Source organism: Protobothrops mucrosquamatus, unplaced genomic scaffold (genome assembly GCF_001527695.2).
Source record: "Protobothrops mucrosquamatus isolate PMUCROS unplaced genomic scaffold, P.Mucros_1.0 scaffold2155, whole genome shotgun sequence".
Lineage (NCBI taxonomy): Eukaryota > Metazoa > Chordata > Lepidosauria > Squamata > Viperidae > Protobothrops > Protobothrops mucrosquamatus.
In genome coordinates, this window is record NW_015388252.1 from 110,187 (window position 1) to 129,252 (window position 19,066).

The 19,066-nt window shown below is 36.2% G+C and overlaps 1 protein-coding gene across 1 annotated transcript in view; it reads left to right on the top strand.

The window, feature by feature from the left end:
- Positions 1-19,066, top strand: part of USP34 (ubiquitin specific peptidase 34) — a 143,976-nt gene that overhangs the window by 108,147 nt on the left and 16,763 nt on the right. The window contains exons 58-74 of the mRNA XM_015824189.1: positions 624-689; positions 1,300-1,380; positions 2,660-2,745; positions 3,179-3,347; positions 3,527-3,601; positions 4,017-4,168; positions 8,014-8,062; positions 8,154-8,258; positions 8,360-8,404; positions 9,838-9,942; positions 10,436-10,583; positions 10,973-11,607; positions 13,073-13,230; positions 16,606-16,684; positions 16,826-16,952; positions 17,083-17,190; positions 18,455-18,559. Of these exons, the coding sequence (XP_015679675.1) occupies positions 624-689; positions 1,300-1,380; positions 2,660-2,745; positions 3,179-3,347; positions 3,527-3,601; positions 4,017-4,168; positions 8,014-8,062; positions 8,154-8,258; positions 8,360-8,404; positions 9,838-9,942; positions 10,436-10,583; positions 10,973-11,607; positions 13,073-13,230; positions 16,606-16,684; positions 16,826-16,952; positions 17,083-17,190; positions 18,455-18,559 (2,293 nt within the window). The remainder of the gene's footprint in view (positions 1-623; positions 690-1,299; positions 1,381-2,659; positions 2,746-3,178; positions 3,348-3,526; positions 3,602-4,016; positions 4,169-8,013; positions 8,063-8,153; positions 8,259-8,359; positions 8,405-9,837; positions 9,943-10,435; positions 10,584-10,972; positions 11,608-13,072; positions 13,231-16,605; positions 16,685-16,825; positions 16,953-17,082; positions 17,191-18,454; positions 18,560-19,066) is intronic.

Sequence of the window (19,066 nt, forward strand, 5' to 3'; positions counted from 1 at the left end):
GCACATTTTTCTGATGTGTATTCCTCATTGTATGCCTGCTTACGCTCTTTAAATCTCTTCTCCAGTAAATACGAATACATACATTAATTCTGTTCTAGCTAATTATCTAGCACTGAGAAGAGCATTCCAAAAGGTAAAGAAATTGGGGAAAAAGAAAGCTGAAGTAAAAATGTAAGCCCAGTTGCGATTAAGTGATATATATTTAGTCATTTAGTTATTTATTTAAAACCTTTATATAACTGCCCACCTGATAACAAACTCTGGGAGGTCTCCAATATTCCACTTAGCAACTGCCAGTCCCAATTTTGTTGCTAAACAAGGACTACCTGTATGGACAATTTGATTTCCTTGGCCTAGGACAGGATACCTTAACTTTAACAAATTAACCGTTATGTAAATTAAGATCTTATTACAATAAATAAATGTGATATGTCATCTTTAAACCAGATGAATTGAATATGCAAGACAAATACTTTTTTAAAGCTCAAACCAAATCATTCTGTAAGCCTATGGAACATGGGAGGGGGCTGCTGAAACCATATCTGTATCATACTTACTGCTTTTAATGTTACATAACTGAGGAAAAAATTATGGACTTCAGTTTGAATGTTTACTTCCTTTAGCCTACAATGCTTCAGTGGATTGAACTGTTAACTAAGCAATTTAACAACAGCCAAGCTGCTTGTGAGGTAAGGCAGAAATGAAGAATTCAGTGAAATGTGCTAGTTAGCAAAGCCTGTCCTTTTTGTGTTTCCTTAAGTTAGGAGGAATAAATTTATGGATTTGGTAAAGTGCTAAAGACATTATGCTGTATAAAATAAGAAAAAGTGTTTCATAAAACCATGATTGCCTAAAAAGAAGGGATTTTTTAAATTCATAGGTAAGGCAACCATCTATAAGAATAATGTTGACCTTTGATAAGATTCCTATTATTTATGCAAGAGGAGTTCTGAAAAAGTGCACAAATGTTAGCATGATTTGTCATAATGTGTCTAGCATCAACAGTTTTCCATTGTTAGAATACTTCAATAGTTATTTAGAATACTTCAATAGTTATTTAGGTGTCATGAACCTAGAAGACAGGACAACTATCATCCTTGGCCTTCATTTTTTTCAAAAAGCTGTGAAAAGTTGTTGTTTTTTCCTTCCCAACTATGCAAATATTTACTGAATTACTTTTGGAGCTTAAGTTCTTTAACCAGTGATAATAAAATATGCTATGAACATGTAGTAGAATAGGAAATGCTTTCATTGTTAAGGAATACATGCTAAAATGTTAAATATATGTTTTTTCCCCAGTGGTTTCTTGATCGTATGGCTGATGACGACTGGTGGCCTATGCAGATTTTAATTAAATGCCCCAATCAGATTGTAAGACAGGTAAGATAAAGCATAGTATGTGTCATTTAAAATGTTATTGCTTAGGATTAGGTTCTTAAATTCATAGAATGAATTTTAACCATCAAACCCAACATCTTAGGTTGCAGTGTCCTTGATATTATTGCACATATTTGAGGTGTACTTCACATTCTTTGAGGTCTTCAGCTCAAAAACAGTATGGCAATTTTTAGAAGGATTTCTGATAAACAATATAACAAAGTCTAAGTGTACATGTGGACTTTGAAATTTAGTCTGCATACCAAAGTAGATTCCCAAAGATTTCTTTAGGTGCATTTTTACTTGAATAAGAGGCCCCATTTCACATTACAAATAGCTTATGCCTAATTTTTTTTAAAAAAACTGAACTTCTTTCCCAGTAGCAGTTTGCCATTCAGCCAGAGGAATGAACCCAAAGGCATTTTTATATATGGAAATACTGCCTCAGTTTGGATTGTTGCAAGTGGAATACTTTAGAAGTTACACTACACTCTTCTATGTAGTTCTAACAGTTTTTGTGCTGTTGCTGCAAAAAAAGCAAATATAGTCTTGGTCTGCATGAATTGAAATATAGTGCCGAGGCCAAAGGAAGTAATACTTTTTCTCTATCTTGCTTTGGTCGTGCCTAGAGTGTTCCATTCTGTTTGGGCACCACATTTTATAAACAATATTGAACAACTGGAATGTATGTAAAAGAGCAGTCAAGATGATAAGGGGCTTAAAAAATGTGAGAAATGATTGGAAGTATTGGGTTTGTGTAGGCTGCAAGAACACACAAGAGGGGTCTTTAAATATCTGAAAAGCCATCATGAAGAAGTCAATGTGTTTTTCAGAGTTATTTCTGAAGACAATATAAAAACCAATGTATTTAAATTAAATAGAAATAAATTATGTTTGTACATCAGGAGAAATAATTCTAATAAGAGCTGTTCCACAAAGAAACTGACTATGTTAAAATGTAGTGGACTTGTGTTCAGTGGAAATGTTCTGAGAGACTCTGCATGGCTGTTTGTCAAGGTTGCTACAATAATAAATTTCTGCATTGAGCAAGGGGCTGGACAAGTATCTTGAAAGTCTTTTCTAATCTTTAAGGTTCTATGATTAAATGATTTAAGATATATTCTGCATAAAATATATTAAGTGTGTAATACAAAGGCAAAATATCACTAATTCAATGATGAACTTTTCAGTCCAATAATCCATGATCACTGTGTTTCTAAAGCTTTGTGAAAGCAAATATTTCTATGACCTCAAAGTAACTTTAAAGCTTATGACTTTACAGATGTTTCAACGTTTGTGCATCCATGTGATTCAGCGGCTAAGGCCAGTCCATGCTCATCTCTACCTACAACCAGGACTAGAAGACTGGTACATTTTCTTAAAATAATTCCATCTATTTCAAATATTTATTTTGTAACATTAATTTATCATATGCCAGTATTATACAATTATATTGGGGAACATTTACATTGGTATTTTATATCAGATAACATTTTCTGTTACTGTGATCAGAAAATAAACCCAGTACAGTAAACTATAAACAATTTTTCTTGAAGGATTGTGGCATGCCTTTTCAGTGTTATTATTATTTTCAATTAAGTCATGTAACTAAGAAGAGTTTATTCATGCAGGTATAACCACAGCATGTAAAGTAAGCACTGTTAACCATTTCAGATGCAGTCCTAAATATAGTGTACTTTGCATAATGTAGGAGGTTGGAACAACTTTTCAGATTTATTTTGGATCATTTTGCCTTCAGTGACTTCAATATGCACTGATGAACAATGAAATGTATTTTCAGTTCAGATGACATGGATGGTCCTGTGGAAGATATTGGTAGTCGCTCATGTGTGACTCGTTTTGTGAAGACTCTGTTGTCAATTATGGAACATGGTGTTAAACCTCACAGTAAACATCTCACAGAATACTTTGCCTTTCTTTATGAATTTGCCAAAATGGGAGAAGAGGAGGTGAGTGATTCTGCATGAATTCTGCTGTTATATTTATTATTCATTTCTAAGCTTGAGTGCCATTAACATTTTTGTTATTTAATCTTTGCATTTCTATGTTTATTACAAAAATCAATTTTGAGAAGAAGGCAGAATATAAACAGTTGTTACTTACATATTTTATATTCAATTATTTCCAGAGCCAGTTTTTGCTTTCTCTGCAAGCCATTTCAACAATGGTTCATTTCTATATGGGAACTAAAGGTCCTGAAAATGTAAGTCTGGAGTAATCTTTTATAGCCTAATTTCTCATTGGCACGTTAGTGGATCAGTCACAGTTTTTCAAGGAGATACTTCATGACTACACTGCAAAAAATTGTCTTTAACAAATTTATCATGATCCTTGCTCTACTTCTGTTCTAAGTTTTTCCAAACAGATTATCTCTACAGTATTATTCCTAGTAGATCTTTAACCTACATTTTGATTATGAAGCTAGATTTGGGATTATATATTGCAGTTCTAAAGCTTAGCATGATTAAACACTCATAAACACACAGAGAGAGAGAGGGAGAGGGAGAGAATAATATTATTTGTCCTTGCTCATTTAGTAAAATAAGTCCTTTTGCAGAGATCTGTAGTGTGTGAGAGAGAGATGGAGATTATTATTATTTTTTTGCTTTTTTTGTCAGCCACAAGTTGAGGTACTATCAGAAGAAGAAGGAGAAGAGGAGGAGGAGGAGGAAGACATTCTTTCTTTAGCAGAAGAAAAATATAGGCCTGCTGCACTTGAAAAGATGATTGCTCTGATAGCTCTTCTGGTAGAACAGTCTCGATCAGAGAGGTAAGGAGTATTCACATATATCAGATTGTTTATGTATTGCATTTATTCATCTGTTTTTTATGTTTTTTATTAAAAGTTTTATAAACTTCAAAAGCTAACACAAAGTAATAAAGAGTAAAAGAAGCAAGAAAAGAAAGAAGAAAACCTGCAAAAACCTATTCTGGTTTTTAACACCTTTTATATTATTTGATAGCACAAGCCAATCTAGAAAACTTACAATCAAGGCCTGTATGTGATTGGCTTAAGGTTTTACATATATCTTATGTACTTGCCTATAAGCCAAGAATTTCAGATGCCAAAATATATCCAAAATTGGGTTCAGCTTATTGATGAAAACATATAGTAATACTTCATACAAGTATCTATATATCCTTTATTCACTCATGGATAAACCCATCTGTTGTTAAGCTGATGAGCTTATTCACAGGTGGCACACTTTTCATAGTATTTGGGTTTAAAATTTGAGGTTGGTTGAAACATGGATGGGCTTATATACATATATGTATATGTCCTTTGAGATATTGAGATAATACACATCGGACATCTCTAACATTTTTCCTTTATTAGGTTTGTTTATACTGATGAAAAAGTAGAATACAGTCTCAAAGTGGTAGAGATTATTTGAACCAGTGCAAAATCAGAGAGTTTAGTAATTGTATATATGCTAAGTAGGCAAGGCCTCAGATTACTAGTACGTCTTATGATTCATATGAAAAAGATCTCAGGTCCAATTCCTGCCATCTCCCAAGTAAAGTGGTGAAAGACGTCCATCAAAAATCTCAGAGAACTACTGCCAGTCATAATTGATTAACAAAGTAAAAATCTGATCCATTAATTGTGCCATCTGGCCATCTCCAGAATTAGTTTTTTCAATCAGATGGCCAAGGCACCTAGCTTGAAAAGCAATATGTTCGTTAGAAGGGGTTATAAAGGGCCATTCTTCATGATATCACCCAATTCACAGGAGTGATTCTGGAGTATTTGGGGTCCTAAGCTATACAAAATATATTTAATGGTTTACTGTATATTATCAAGTATTCTTCCTCATTCAGAAGTATTCAGAAAGTATTAAGACCCCCTTCATTTTTGTCAATTTTGTTATGCTGCAGTCTGATTCTACAGTTGTTGAAGTTTATTTTTTTCTCATTAATCTACCCTCAGTTACCCCATAATGACAAAGTGAAAACAGAATTTTAGAAATGTCTGTAAATTTATGAAAAAGAAAAAACTGAAATATCACATTGGCATAAGCATTCAGACCCTTCACTTTGCACACCTGGAACGGGGGATTTTCTGCCATTCTTCCTTGTAAATGCAGATGGCGACTGTCAGTTGACAGCCATTTTCAGGTCCCTCTAGAGATGTTCAATAGGGTTTGAGTCAGGGCTCTGGCTGGGCCACTCTAGTTCAAACAACTGCCATTTGGCTCAAGTCACACCGCACCAGCAAATTCAGTCAGAGTATTCACACAATATGGTGAAAGAAGTCTCTATAAATTCCTGAATTTCATTATGTGAGTTTCCGATAGCTCTCACCACTACTGAGGTCAAAGTGTCCATTCTACCATTAGAAAGAAGACGCACAAATTAGATCTATATGAACGGTGTGCCAGGAGGAAATCTCAACTGTCCAGAAAGAATACCAGGTCAAGACCCAAAAATTGTTCATGAACACCTAGATAAAGACCAGGATTTCTGGAACAATGTGATCCGAACAAATATGGCAAAGATGGAATAATTTGGAAATAGTACCAGATAACATGTCTGTTGAAAACCAAAGGGAGCATTTTTCATAAGAATCAGCTATAACTATAAAGCATGGTGGTACAAATGTTCCTCTGTTGCATTAGGCCCTGGCCAGTAGAAGAGCACAAGATTGTATCCTTTTCCCTTATTTATTCAACCTATATGGTGAATATATACTGCATTCGGAAAGTATTCAGACACCCTTCAATTTTGTCAATTTTGTTATGCTGCAGCCTAATTCTACAATTGTTGAAGTTTATTTTTTTCTCATTGATCTACACTCAGTACCCCTTAATGACAAAGTGAAAACAGAATTTTAGAAATGTCTGTAAACTTATGAAAAAGAAAAAACTGAAATATCACATGCTGGCATAAGTATTTGCACACCTGGATTGTGGGATTTTCTGCCATTCTTCCTTGCAAATCGTCTCAAGCTTAATCAGGTGGGATGGCGACCATAGGTGGACAGCCATTTTCAGGTCCCTCCAGAGATGTTCAATATGGATCAAGTCAGGGCTCTGGCCAGGCCACTCTAGGACATTCACAGAGTTGTCCCTAAGCCACTCCTGTGCTGTCTTGACTGTGTGCTTAGGATCATTGTCATATTGGAAAGTGAACCTTTGGCCCAGTCTGAGGTCCTGAGCGCTGTGGAACAGGTTTTCATTGAGGATATCCCTGTACTTTGCTCCATTCAGCTTTTCAACCCTGAACAGTCTCCCAGTCCCTGCTGCTGAAAAACACCCCCACAGCATGATGCTGCCACCACCATGCTTCACTGTTGGAATGATATTGGGCAGGTGATGAGTGGTACCTGGTTTCCTCCAGGCATAGCGTTTAGAATGAGGCCAAACAGTTCAATCTTGGTTTCATCAGACCAGGGAATCTTGTTCCTCACAGTCTGAGAGTCCTTCAGGTGCTTTTCTGCAAACTCCCAAGAGGGCTTTCATGTGCTTTGCACTGAGGAGATGCTTCTGTCAGCCACTCTGCCACAAAACCCAGATTGATGGAGGGCTGCAGTGATGCTTGTCCTTCTGGAACTGTGTCCCATCTCCACACGGCATCTAGAGCTCAGTCAGATGGACCATCGGTATCTTGGCCACCTCTCTTACTAAGGCCCTTCTCCTCCAATTGCTCAGTTTGACCAGGTCACCAGCTCTTGAAAGAGTCCTGGTTATGACAGACTTCTTCCATTTAAGAAATATGGAAGCCATTGTACTCTTAGGAACCTTCAGTGCAGCATAAATATTATTGTAGCATTCCCTATATCTGTTCCTTGCAATAATCCTGTCTATGAGCTCTGCAGGCAGTTTCTTTGACCTAATAGCTTTTGCTCTGGTACAGTATGCATTGTCAGCTGTGAAGCCTTCTATAGAGAGGTCTGTTCCTTTCCAAATCATGTCCAATCAGTTTAATTTACCACAGCTCAACCCCACTCAAGGTGTAGAAACATGTCAGCAACGATCAAGAGAAATGAGAGGCACCTGAGCTAAATTTCAAGTGTTGCAAAGGGTCTGAATACTTATGCCAATGTGATATTTCAGTTTTTTCTTTTTCATAAATTTACAGATATTTCTAAAATTCTGTTTTCACTTTGTCATTATGGGGTATTAAGTGTAGATCAATGAGAAAAAATTGAATTCCAATAACTGTAGAATCAGGCCGCAAAATAACAAAATCGACAAAAGTGAAGGTCTGAATACTTTTTGAATGCACTGTATGTCAATACTATTTGACTAACAGTAGAGCTGCTAATCATCTGTCAACATTCTAAATTGAAGCTGTCAGCCATATATAAAACATTCAAAGGGCAAAAACAGTTGCTTGATTGTAGCCCACATTTTGCATATTTTTGCCATTAAAATCAATTTACATTGATTTTGTTTCCTGATTTTGATCCAGAACTATGAAAAGAAGAGCCCTATTTTTTTGTTTGTTCCTTGTTCCTAATTAATGGCTTCCTAGCATTTGTCAACCTGGCTGATTTCCTAAAAGTGTGGTTTTACATGGACTACTCCCAAGAAAATTCAGGAAAGCAATTTTTGTTTTTACTAATTGGTTGATTAATGAAATAAATTGGTCCATTCTTTATATGTGTTTTAGGCACTTGACTTTATCCCAAAATGATATGGCAGCATTAACTGGAGGCAAGGTAATAACTGGACATGAAAAACAACAACTAATAGTTTTAAAAGATGTTCTTTTAAAATATCTGCTACAGTAACACATTGAATTTATTCCAGGGTTTTCCTTTCTTATTCCAACATATTCGAGATGGAATCAATATTAGGCAGACCTGCAATCTTATTTTCAGCCTTTGTCGATATAACAACAGACTTGCAGAACATGTAAGTTACTAGCTGTTATTAGTTATATCCACTCCGAGAGCCTAACTGGAATATTTTCATTAGAATTGCATATGATGAAAGAATTTCTTCCTCTCTTACAGATTGTATCCATGCTTTTCACATCTATAGCCAAGCTGACTCCTGAGGTATGGTCTAAAAGTACAGTATTTTGCTACCATATATTAAATTATTTGATAGTCATATTCAACATTCTTAAAGTTGTTATTTGTCCCCAGTATAATGACCTTGCAGTGAAATATGATCCTGCATTATTTTATGGTCCCACTGTGCTATACCTGCACTTTCCTCTGTCACAATTCACATAACTGAGGCAATTATTCTTTACTGGACTAAGACATTAGATAAGCGTGCTGCCACACAAATAATTAAATCCATGGCTCTGGCCAAATAGAAAGGGGGACAGTACAAGCATTAAGGTTACACTCTACTTAGTCTTGGTAGTCAGAACTGCATGATGGCTTTTTCATCAGAATGCCAGTTCAAAATTATCTGTTGCCTATGATTATCTTCAGTATACACAGGCATAACATCAACTGAAAAGATATCAGTCTGATGATTCATGATCACAAATTGACTAAAGATCACTGACAAATATTTGAATTGGTTTAAAATGATTTGCTTTGTAAATCCAAAGATGAATCTTGACATTAAGATTTATTGCTAATTCCAGAATCTGGGTTTAAGGTTTGGGATAAATGCCTCATCTGGACAGGTTAACTTCTTGGTAATGACCATGCTATACCTGCTTCTGACCCATATTCTTGGATATTTTGGGAGGTTTCCAGCTTTAAGATTTGTCTGAGACAAACATATAAAAAACTCTATCTTCTCTGTGGTGTAGTATAGATTATAAACAATAAATAGCTCTGGTGATGAGGCTGCTCACATTCTTCTGAGAGTTAAGAAAAGGGCTTTGTTTAAATCTAACTTTTTGGATTGCATTTAATGATAACATTGTATGTGAATATATAATATTCACATACGATGTTATCTGTCAGGTTCCGACTAATGAAACACTTCAAAGAACTTCCAGGCATTATTTTCCTAAAAAGTCTTTTAATTATGTTACAACATGTCAGCACGACAGAAGGGATGCTAAGATCTGAAATTCTCTTCCCCTGAGCAATTAATTTACCAGCAGGTTCCCTCCCTGTTCTCCTATCAAGTGGAAGGGCAAAGGTTCTCTTCCTTCTCTTCCCCACACTGTCCTATCTTTCTCCTCCCTCCCACCATCATCTGAATTAACTCTAAAAATACCAGGCAGTTCTGCATATTTTGTCAAAGCAAGAATATTCAATATTAGCAGCGTTGACATTATCATTAAATGCAATCCAAAAAGTTAGACTTAATACACACTAGAACCACAAACTTCACTTACTGTAGAACCATAAACAAAAGTGATTGGTATATATGTGCATTTAGAGTATTTGCTTTAAATGAGCATAAGTTAATCATTGAATAAAATCAGTTATGACTTGCAATTTTTTTAAACAAACCCACTATTTATAGATTCCTTATATGATATACATAAGTTTTTTCTTCTTGTTTTCAACTTCAGGCAGCCAATCCTTTTTTCAAGTTGTTAACTATGCTAATGGAATTTGCTGGTGGACCTCCAGGAATGCCACCATTTGCATCATATATTCTTCAAAGGATATGGGAGGTAAAGGATGCCTACATTAAATACACTCAAAAATTTGTCATATCTCCATAATATTGAGAAAAAATAACCAATATAATGTCTATGCTGTAAAAATTATTAGACTTAATTTTTAAACTCCTAGATTGTAGAAATAAAGAGTTATTGTCTGACAGAGAATAGTACCTTTGGCAGCCTTTTTTGCTACAGTTAGTAAATAAAACTAGTAAAACAGCAGTCCCCAACCTTTCTTGCTCCATGGACCAGCGGCGGGGAGGGAGATGGTTTTGCGCATGCAACCTTGATCCCATGTATGCGCAAAGGAAGCTTTGCATGCTCACCCACCACTTTACAACTCAGCTCCTTACCTGTTTGCGGACTGAGGGTTGGGGCCTCTGTAGTAAAAGATTCAGCCTGCCTATTTACTAACTGAACTGTTGATATATAGAGTGCTATTCAATAGTCTTATGCTTGTTTTATGTTTCATGATGTTTGTCCATTTTCCCAATATTTGTAGGTGATTGAGTACAACCCATCTCAATGCCTGGATTGGCTGGCAGTCCAGACACCACGAAATAAGCTTGCCCACAGCTGGGTCCTGCAGAATATGGAGAACTGGGTAGAGCGCTTTCTTTTGGCTCATAACTATCCTAGAGTGAGAACCTGTAAGTTGCTAAGCAGAAAATAATTGGCTTCTTCTTAATTTCCCATAAATAATTTCATTGTTTATGTGTGAAAATGTGAATATTTTATTTTATTTATTTCCTAGTATAGAAAACAACATTTAAAAGTTAATGAGTGAAATATTTCCAAATATTCATTTCAATATTCAGTAGTACCAGCAACAGTTTAGAAAGAAATAAACTGAAGTTTCAGCACTGCTTGTTTTTATGATCTCTCTGCCAATAAGTATATTTTTCTTTTATAAGTTGTGTCATATGGTCAAATTTGTGAACAAATTTTAAACAAAAAAACACAAATTTTATTTCAAAGTGAATGTGCACAGCCAAAAAGTCTGGCTGCTTCATTTACCTGTATGTTTATTGTTTTGCAGCTGCAGCCTATCTTCTGGTTTCTCTTATTCCAAGCAATTCATTCCGACAAATGTTCCGATCTACCCGCTCACTGCATATCCCTACTCGAGATCTTCCCCTTAGTCCAGATACTACAGTTGTTCTTCATCAAGTTTATAATGTGTTGCTTGGACTTCTCTCAAGAGCTAAGCTTTATGTTGATGCTGCTGTGCATGGAACTACAAAGCTGGTACCCTACTTCAGTTTTATGACTTACTGCTTGATCTCCAAAACAGAAAAACTAATGTTTTCTACTTATTTCATGGATTTGTGGAACCTCTTTCAGCCTAAACTTTCTGAGCCTGCTATTGCTACCAATCATAATAAGCAGGCCCTGCTCTCCTTCTGGTACAATGTCTGTGTTGACTGCCCTGAGAACGTGCGCCTTATTGTGCAGAATCCAGTGGTGACCAAGAACATTGCCTTCAATTACATCCTAGCAGATCATGATGACCAGGATGTGGTGCTTTTTAACCGTGGGATGCTACCTGCCTACTATGGCATTCTGCGGCTATGCTGCGAGCAATCCCCTGCATTTACCAGACAGTTGGCTTCTCATCAAAATATCCAGTGGGCATTTAAGAATCTCACACCACATGCCAGCCAATATCCTGGGGTAAGTCAAATTCATACATAGTGAAAGACAAGAGAAATAGATTTTTTAGAGAACAGCACTAAAAACATCAGTTTATGGAAGGACCATTTTTAGGGGGTAGATGGTAGGAGTATATCAGAAAAATAAATCTGTATCTCTTTGCCAGATCCAAAGAGATCAGTTGATAATAGTAAAAATATATATTTGGTTCTAATTTGAACTCTGTCCTAGAAAATTCTCAGAAGACGGGCATAATGGAATTGCAACAGTACTTTCATCCAGTCTACCAGCAGTTCTATCATTTTCTGATGGCAGCTATGATACAATTATTTTTATGCCATACATTTCCTTTCTTTATTGTCCCACCATCTTGGTAGAATTATCAGTATTTGGGCAGTTCCTCTACAACTGAGATCACTGCCATTCTCCCTACCTAATGCATAAAATATGATTGGTGTGAAGGAGGTAAAATATATCTTGAGTTCGAGAAGCAAAACAATTTGCTCTTTTAATGGGAAGAATGGTATATAAATTAAATAGCTCTTTTATAGTAAATATGTAAGAGAGAGAGGGAGAGAGGGAGAGATGAATAATAAATATATACTTTGTGTGTGTGTGAGAGAGGGGGGGGAGGGCACGATGGCTCAGCAATTAAAGACACTGAACTTTTCACCTGGAGAGCTGACTGCCCAGGTTGGAGACCTGAGTTCCATGCAATGGGCTGATCTCTTTTACTTGCCCCAGCTCCTGCCCATCTAGCAGTTCAAAAGCATGCAAGTGCAAGTAGATTAATAGGTATCACTTCAGTGGGAAGACAACAGCGTTCCGTGTGCCTTTGGCTTATAGCCATGCTGGCCACCAATGACCATGGCAATTGTCTTTGGACATCCGTGGCTCCCTCGGCCAAGAAATGGAGATGAGCACCGAGCCCTAGAGTCAGACATGACTCACAGGGAAACCTTTACCTTTATATAAGATATATAAAATATATACTAAATCCAGTTTTCAGTAATAGGCCAGCATAGAATAAAACCTGGATTTAACAGACCCCATTTAATAGATTTAGAATACAGTGGATCAGATTTTCACCCAGATGTGCCCCTGAATTACTAAATAAGTCATGATGCACAAAAGTAATCCAGATGAAGCAATTACATTTGAGCTAACTATATCTTTTATGTGATTTGTAAATTGTTATGTAACTAACATGCTTTCATATTTAATGGGTCTTCGGGAGCAATGGATATTTTCCCTGAACTGGTCCATTTAAATGAAGATTCACTGTGTTTATTTGTATTAGTTTGGTCCATTTTTCCTTCAGCTTAAAACATAGTTCAAGTTGCAGAGCTGGAAAAGGAAATATAGAAAAAAGTAAAAGCCCGAGAACATGTGAAACAAGAGTGCATAAGTATTTACTTTACAAACAATAACTGGAATTTGGGATTTTTTTTCAATAAGCCTCATGATATTTCTTCTCTTTATTTAGGCAGTGGAAGAACTGTTTAATCTCATGCAACTCTTTGTAGCTCAGAGGCCTGATATGAGAGAGGAAGAACTGGAAGACATTAAGCAATTTAAAAAAACTACTATAAGCTGTTACCTTCGCTGCTTAGATGGACGGTCATGCTGGACTACTTTAATAAGGTATTTCATGTTTGGAGTATTGATCTAGAAGAAATGTTAAGAGTTTATAGAGTGATTTTAGTGTTTTTCTGTGTATTTTATTATTGCAGTATGCTTTGTTGTTGTTCAGTCACTAAGTCATGTCTGACTCTTCACGACCACATGGACCATAGCACACCAGGCCCCTGTGTCCTCCACTGTCTCCCGGAATTTTCATAGTCGTTGCATCAATGACACTATCTAACCCTCTCATTTTCTGTCATCTCCTTCTCCTTTTGCCTTCAATCTTTTCCAACATCAAGGTCTTTTCCAATGAATCGTCTCTTATTAGGTGGCCCAAGTATTTGAGCTTCAGCTTCAATATCTGTCCTTCCAAAGAACAGTCAGGGTTGATTTCTTTTAGGATTGTCTCATTTGCAGTCCAAGGAACAAGTCTTGTCTAGCACCACAATTTGAAAGCATCAGTTCTTTGGCAGTCAGCCTTTCCTTATAGTCCAACTCTCACAGCAATACATTACTACTGAGAAAACCATAGCTTTATCTATACAGACTTTTGTCAGCAAGGTGATAACCTCTACTTTTTAATATGCTGTCTAGGTGTGTCATAGCTTTCCTTCCAAGGAACAAACATCTTTTAATTTCATGACTGCAGTCACTGTCGGCAGTGATCTTGGAGCCCAAGAAAATAAAATATGTCACTGCTTCCATTTCTTCCCATTCTATTTGCCAGAAAGTAATAGGACCAAATGCCATAATCTTAGTTTTTTTTTAATGTTGAGTTTCAAGCCAACTTTTACATTCTTCTCTTTCACCCTCATCAAGAGGCTCTTTAGTTCCTCTTCACTTTCTGCCATTAGAACGGTATCATTTGCATATCTGAGGTTGTTGATATTTATGCTAGCAATATTAATTCTGGCTTGTGGTTCATCCAGCCCATCATTTAATATCAATCAGAATAGAGCTGGAAGGGACCGTGGACATCTTCTAGTCCAACTCCCTGCTCAAGCAGGAGACCCTATACAATTTCAGACAGGTGGCTAGCTAGTCTTTTCTTAAAAACCTCCAGTGATAAAGCATCTACAACTTCTGAAGGCAAGCTATTCCATTGGTTAATTGTCCTCAATGTTAGGAAGTTTCTCCTTAATTCCATGTTGTTTCTCTCCTTGATTAGTTTCCATCTATTATTTCAGTGATCACACCATCGTTGTTATCAGGTACATTAAGATCTTTCTTGTATAGTTCTTCTGTTTATTATTGGCACATCTTCTTAATCTCTTCTGCTTCTGTTATGTCTCTACCATTTTTGGCCCTTTATCGTGCCCATCTTTGCACAAAACATTCCCTTGGTCGTCTTCAGTTTTCTTCAAGAGATCTCTAGTCTTTCCCGTTCTATTGTTTTCCTCTTATTTCTTTGCATTATTCATTTAAGAAGACCTTCTTATCTCTCCTTGCTATTCTCTGGAAATATCTGGGTATATCTTTCCATTTCTCCCTTGCCTTTCACTTTCCTTTTTTCCTCAGCTATTTGTAAAGCCTCATCAGACAGTCACTTCGCTTTCTTGCATTTCTTTTTCTTTGGGATGTTTTTAGTTGCTGCCTCCTATACAATGTTTTGAACCTCTGTTTATAATTCTTCAGACACTCTGTCTACCAAATTTAATCCCTTAAATCTATTCATCACTTCCAATATATATATTCATAAGGAAATATGATTTAGGTCACACCTGAATAGCCTAGTGATTTTCTCTACTTTCTTCAATTTAAACCTGAATTTTGCAATAAGAGGCTCATAATCTGAGCCATAGTTAGCTCTAGGTCATGATTTTATTGACTATAGAGTTTCTCCATCTTTGGTTGCAAAGTACATAATCAGCCTAATTTCAGTATTAGCCATCTGGTGATATCCATGTGTAGGGTCATCTCTTGGGTTGTTGGAAAAGAGTTTGCTATGACCAGAATATTTTCTTGACAAAACTTGTTAGCCTTTCCCCTGCTTCATTTTGTACTCCAAGGCTAAATTTGCCTGTTAATTCTGGTTACCTTTTGACTTCCTACTTTAGCATTCCAATCCCCTATCATGTAAAGGACTTATTTTTTTGGTATTACTGGTAGTTCTAGAAGGTTTTATTAGACTTTCATAGAACCGGTCAACTTCAGCCTCTTCGGCATCAGTAATTGGGTCGTAGACTTGGATTACTGTGATATTGAATGGTTTGTCTTGGATTCAAACTGAGATCATTCTGTCATTTTTGAGATTGTACCTCAGTACTGCATTTCCCATTCTTTTATTGACTATGGGGGCTACTCCATTTCCTCTAAGGGATTCTTTCCCATAATAATAGACACAATGGTCATCTGAATTAAATTTGTCCATTCCCATCCCCTGATTCCCAAAAAGTCAGTGTTCATTCTTGCCATCTCATGCATGACCACATCCGCTTTACTTTGATTCATACACTCCAGGTCTTACATTCCAGGTTCCTATGCAATATTGTTCTTTACAGCATAAGATTTTCCTTTCATCATCAGACACATCCACAGCTGAGCGTCCTTTCACTTCACTTTTTATGGAGCTTGTAATTGCCCTGTGTCTTCTCCAGTAACATATTGGACACTTTCTGACCTACGGGGCTTATCTTCCGGCATCATATCTTTTAGCCTTTTGATACTGTCCATGGGGTTTTCTTGGCAAGGCTACTGGAGTGGGTTGCTATTTCCTTCTCCAGTAGACTACATTTTGTCAGAACTCTTTACTGTGACCCGTCATCTTGGATGGCCCTGCATGGCATAGCTCATAGCTTCATTGTACTGTGCATGCCTCCTCACCATGACAAGGCAGTGATCCATGAAGGGATGTAGTATGCTACAGCTGTAGGAAAAAAATGGCTAATTGTTGGGGATAAAAAGTTGTTAAAATGTCTGCTACTGTTATTTTCTAAAATGAGATATTCTTGAGATTCCTATATGGAGTTTGTAATTGGGAAAGGAAATTTGGCAGCATCTTTATATCTTGCCACAGGACTTACCAATGTCTTTGTAATATCAGATGCATCAATCCCATTTCTTTAATTATTTGTGTTGTCAAGTAAATTTTGTTTGTTACTCACTTCAGTGTTTAGCTTTCTAAGTGGCAACGGTAGTTCAAATCTTCTCAGCACCGAGTGAACTTTGCAGAGATTTCACTGAAACATACAGAATTGTTTTTTTCTTGGACATGCCCTTTCTTCCATTATATGTTTTCCTAGTAAGGATAAAAAAAGGATAGTGATAGTATAAGATCAGATTTGGAAATCAAAACAGTATTTTAATGTTGTGCATTCTGTTTAGGATGCAACCACTGTGCCTATAATAAGACAGATTTTAACTTCACAATTTTTTTTACTGTTTTGCTCCAAGTGCCTTCCGAATATTATTAGAAACTGATGAGGATCGGCTTCTTGTCATATTTAACAGAGGCTTAATCCTGATGACTGAGGTAGGAGTATTATTGTTATTATTTTAGTCTTTGGGGGGGTGGGATATTGCAAAATAAGGTAAATTAGGATAACTTGTATGTAGAGTGCTATTTTTATATGTTATTAATATGCTATAAAATTTAATATATATATTTTGGCAGTCCTTCAATACACTGCACATGATGTACCATGAAGCCACCGCTTGCCATGTAACTGGAGATCTGGTAGAGCTTCTGTCCATATTTCTTTCCGTCCTCAAATCTACCCGGCCATATCTGCAAAGAAAAGGTTTGGATATTATTTATTAAATGTAAGTTTTTATTTTAAAAAATAAAATAGATGAGAACCAACGTCACTATCAATCACCTATATATGTGGCAGAGTTGTAAACTATATTAATTTAATTGTATATTTTCAGATGTGAAACAAGCACTTATCCAATGGCAGGAGCGGATAGAATTTGCCCATAAACTTTTAACTTTGCTAAATTCCTACAGTCCTCCGGAACTTAGAAATGCTTGTATAGGTAAAGTATATTAAACCTAATGCATTTTCTTTTATCTCTGATTATCCATCGATTACATTAAAGATAAATAAAGTAGATATTCTTCCATTTCTGATGTAATTGTGGTCAGTAGAGTTAAAGATTAAGGCTTAACTAAATGATTCGTTGATTGATTGATTGATTGATTGATTGATTGATTATGTGCCATCAAGTCATTGTCAATGTTGATAGTTTCCCTTTTTTATAATAATTTTGTTTACAATTATAATTATAATAAAAAACTAATACAAATAAAAATAATAAAAGAAAAATTAGAGTCCATCCATCTTGAGGCTAGTTATCGTCTTCTCTTTCTTTCCACTTTCCTAGCACTGTTTTTTTCTCCTCAGCTTTACTTATACTAATAGCTATGTTACTTCTCAAGAATAATAGTTAGTTCATGCACAGGTCCATGTAGCTTTTTGCAGTAAGATGGAACTAGTTTGCCATCTAGATGTTATTTTCAATTTCTCAATATTGTTTACAGGCCTGGTAGTTCTGGTGGGCTCCCATTCAAGTATTAATAAGTCTGACCAAGTTTGGTTAAGCACTGCAGTAATTGGGGTTTGTCCAAAGTGAAGGCATAACTAGCATAATAATTAACTTTGTGTTCAATCAGTGGCAACATTTCTTGGTGAACTGTGACCAGAAGTATAAACTGGATAACAAAGGTAGTGATTAACAATTTGCCCCACTCACGGGAAGAGCTGATGGCAGGAGGCAGATGTTGAACCAGATGTTCTGGTTAATCATGAAATGGTCTCTGAGTTGGCATCTAAAGATTCATTTGGAGCTGCTGAAGTCTGCATATTCTCATCACAACTAATCATTAGAGAAAGTTAGCAAGGAATCCTCTTGAACAACTTCTGGTTCAGTATAAGATGCAATGGATAAAACTTAAAATTTATAGGCTGATTATACCGTAAAACAAACAAGAACGCTATATTGGTTGCAATATTTTATTTTTGTAAATTGCTATAAAATACTTAAAGTGAATGATACTGAAGATTGGGTTGTTCGAATAACATTTCTATAAACCATGAACCAGATTTTAATATCATGCCTAAATTATAGCAAATAATTACTGGTCTGATCATATTTATGTTTTTCCTAGTTGTACAAAACATTTATGCAAACTTTATTAGAGTGCAAATTTCTTTTTAAGAGCATAACCCTGCTGCCATGAAGCACCAGATAAGTCCAATAAATAAATAATTACATGTGAGACTTTTTTTTTCTTTTGCAGATGTCCTCAAGGAACTGGTACTGTTAAGCCCTCATGATTTTCTGCACACTTTAGTTCCTTTTCTCCAGCACAACCATTGCACATACCATCATAGCAACATACCAAGTATGTATATTCAGATGACAAGGTTATTTATACTTGTGCATAAAAATACTAATTTACAATATAATAAAATAGTTTTGAGATTACAGATTTACTTTGAGGCAGGAAGTAGTTTGAGAGGCGAGAATAAATTCAATTAACTGCAAAGAATATGACCAACCTAATTAACCCAAGGCATTCAATTATTCACAGATGTTTTAAATTTATTACTCTTAGACTGTTCTTGAAAAATACTCTTCTCCGTCAGAAAAATATATTTTAGGCAGCCTAGAGTGAACAGCATATTGTCAAGGCATTGTTTCCTGATGCCAAAACCTTGGCCCCCTCGGAGAGGGTTCGCAACTTGGGGGTCCTCCTGGACCCACGGCTGACACTGGACGACCAGTTGGCGGCTGTGGCCAGGGGGGCGTTTTACCGGGTACGCCTGGTGCACCAGTTGCGGCCTTTTCTAGACCGGGATGCCTTGCGCACAGTCACTCATGCTCTTGTCACCTCCCGCCTGGACTACTG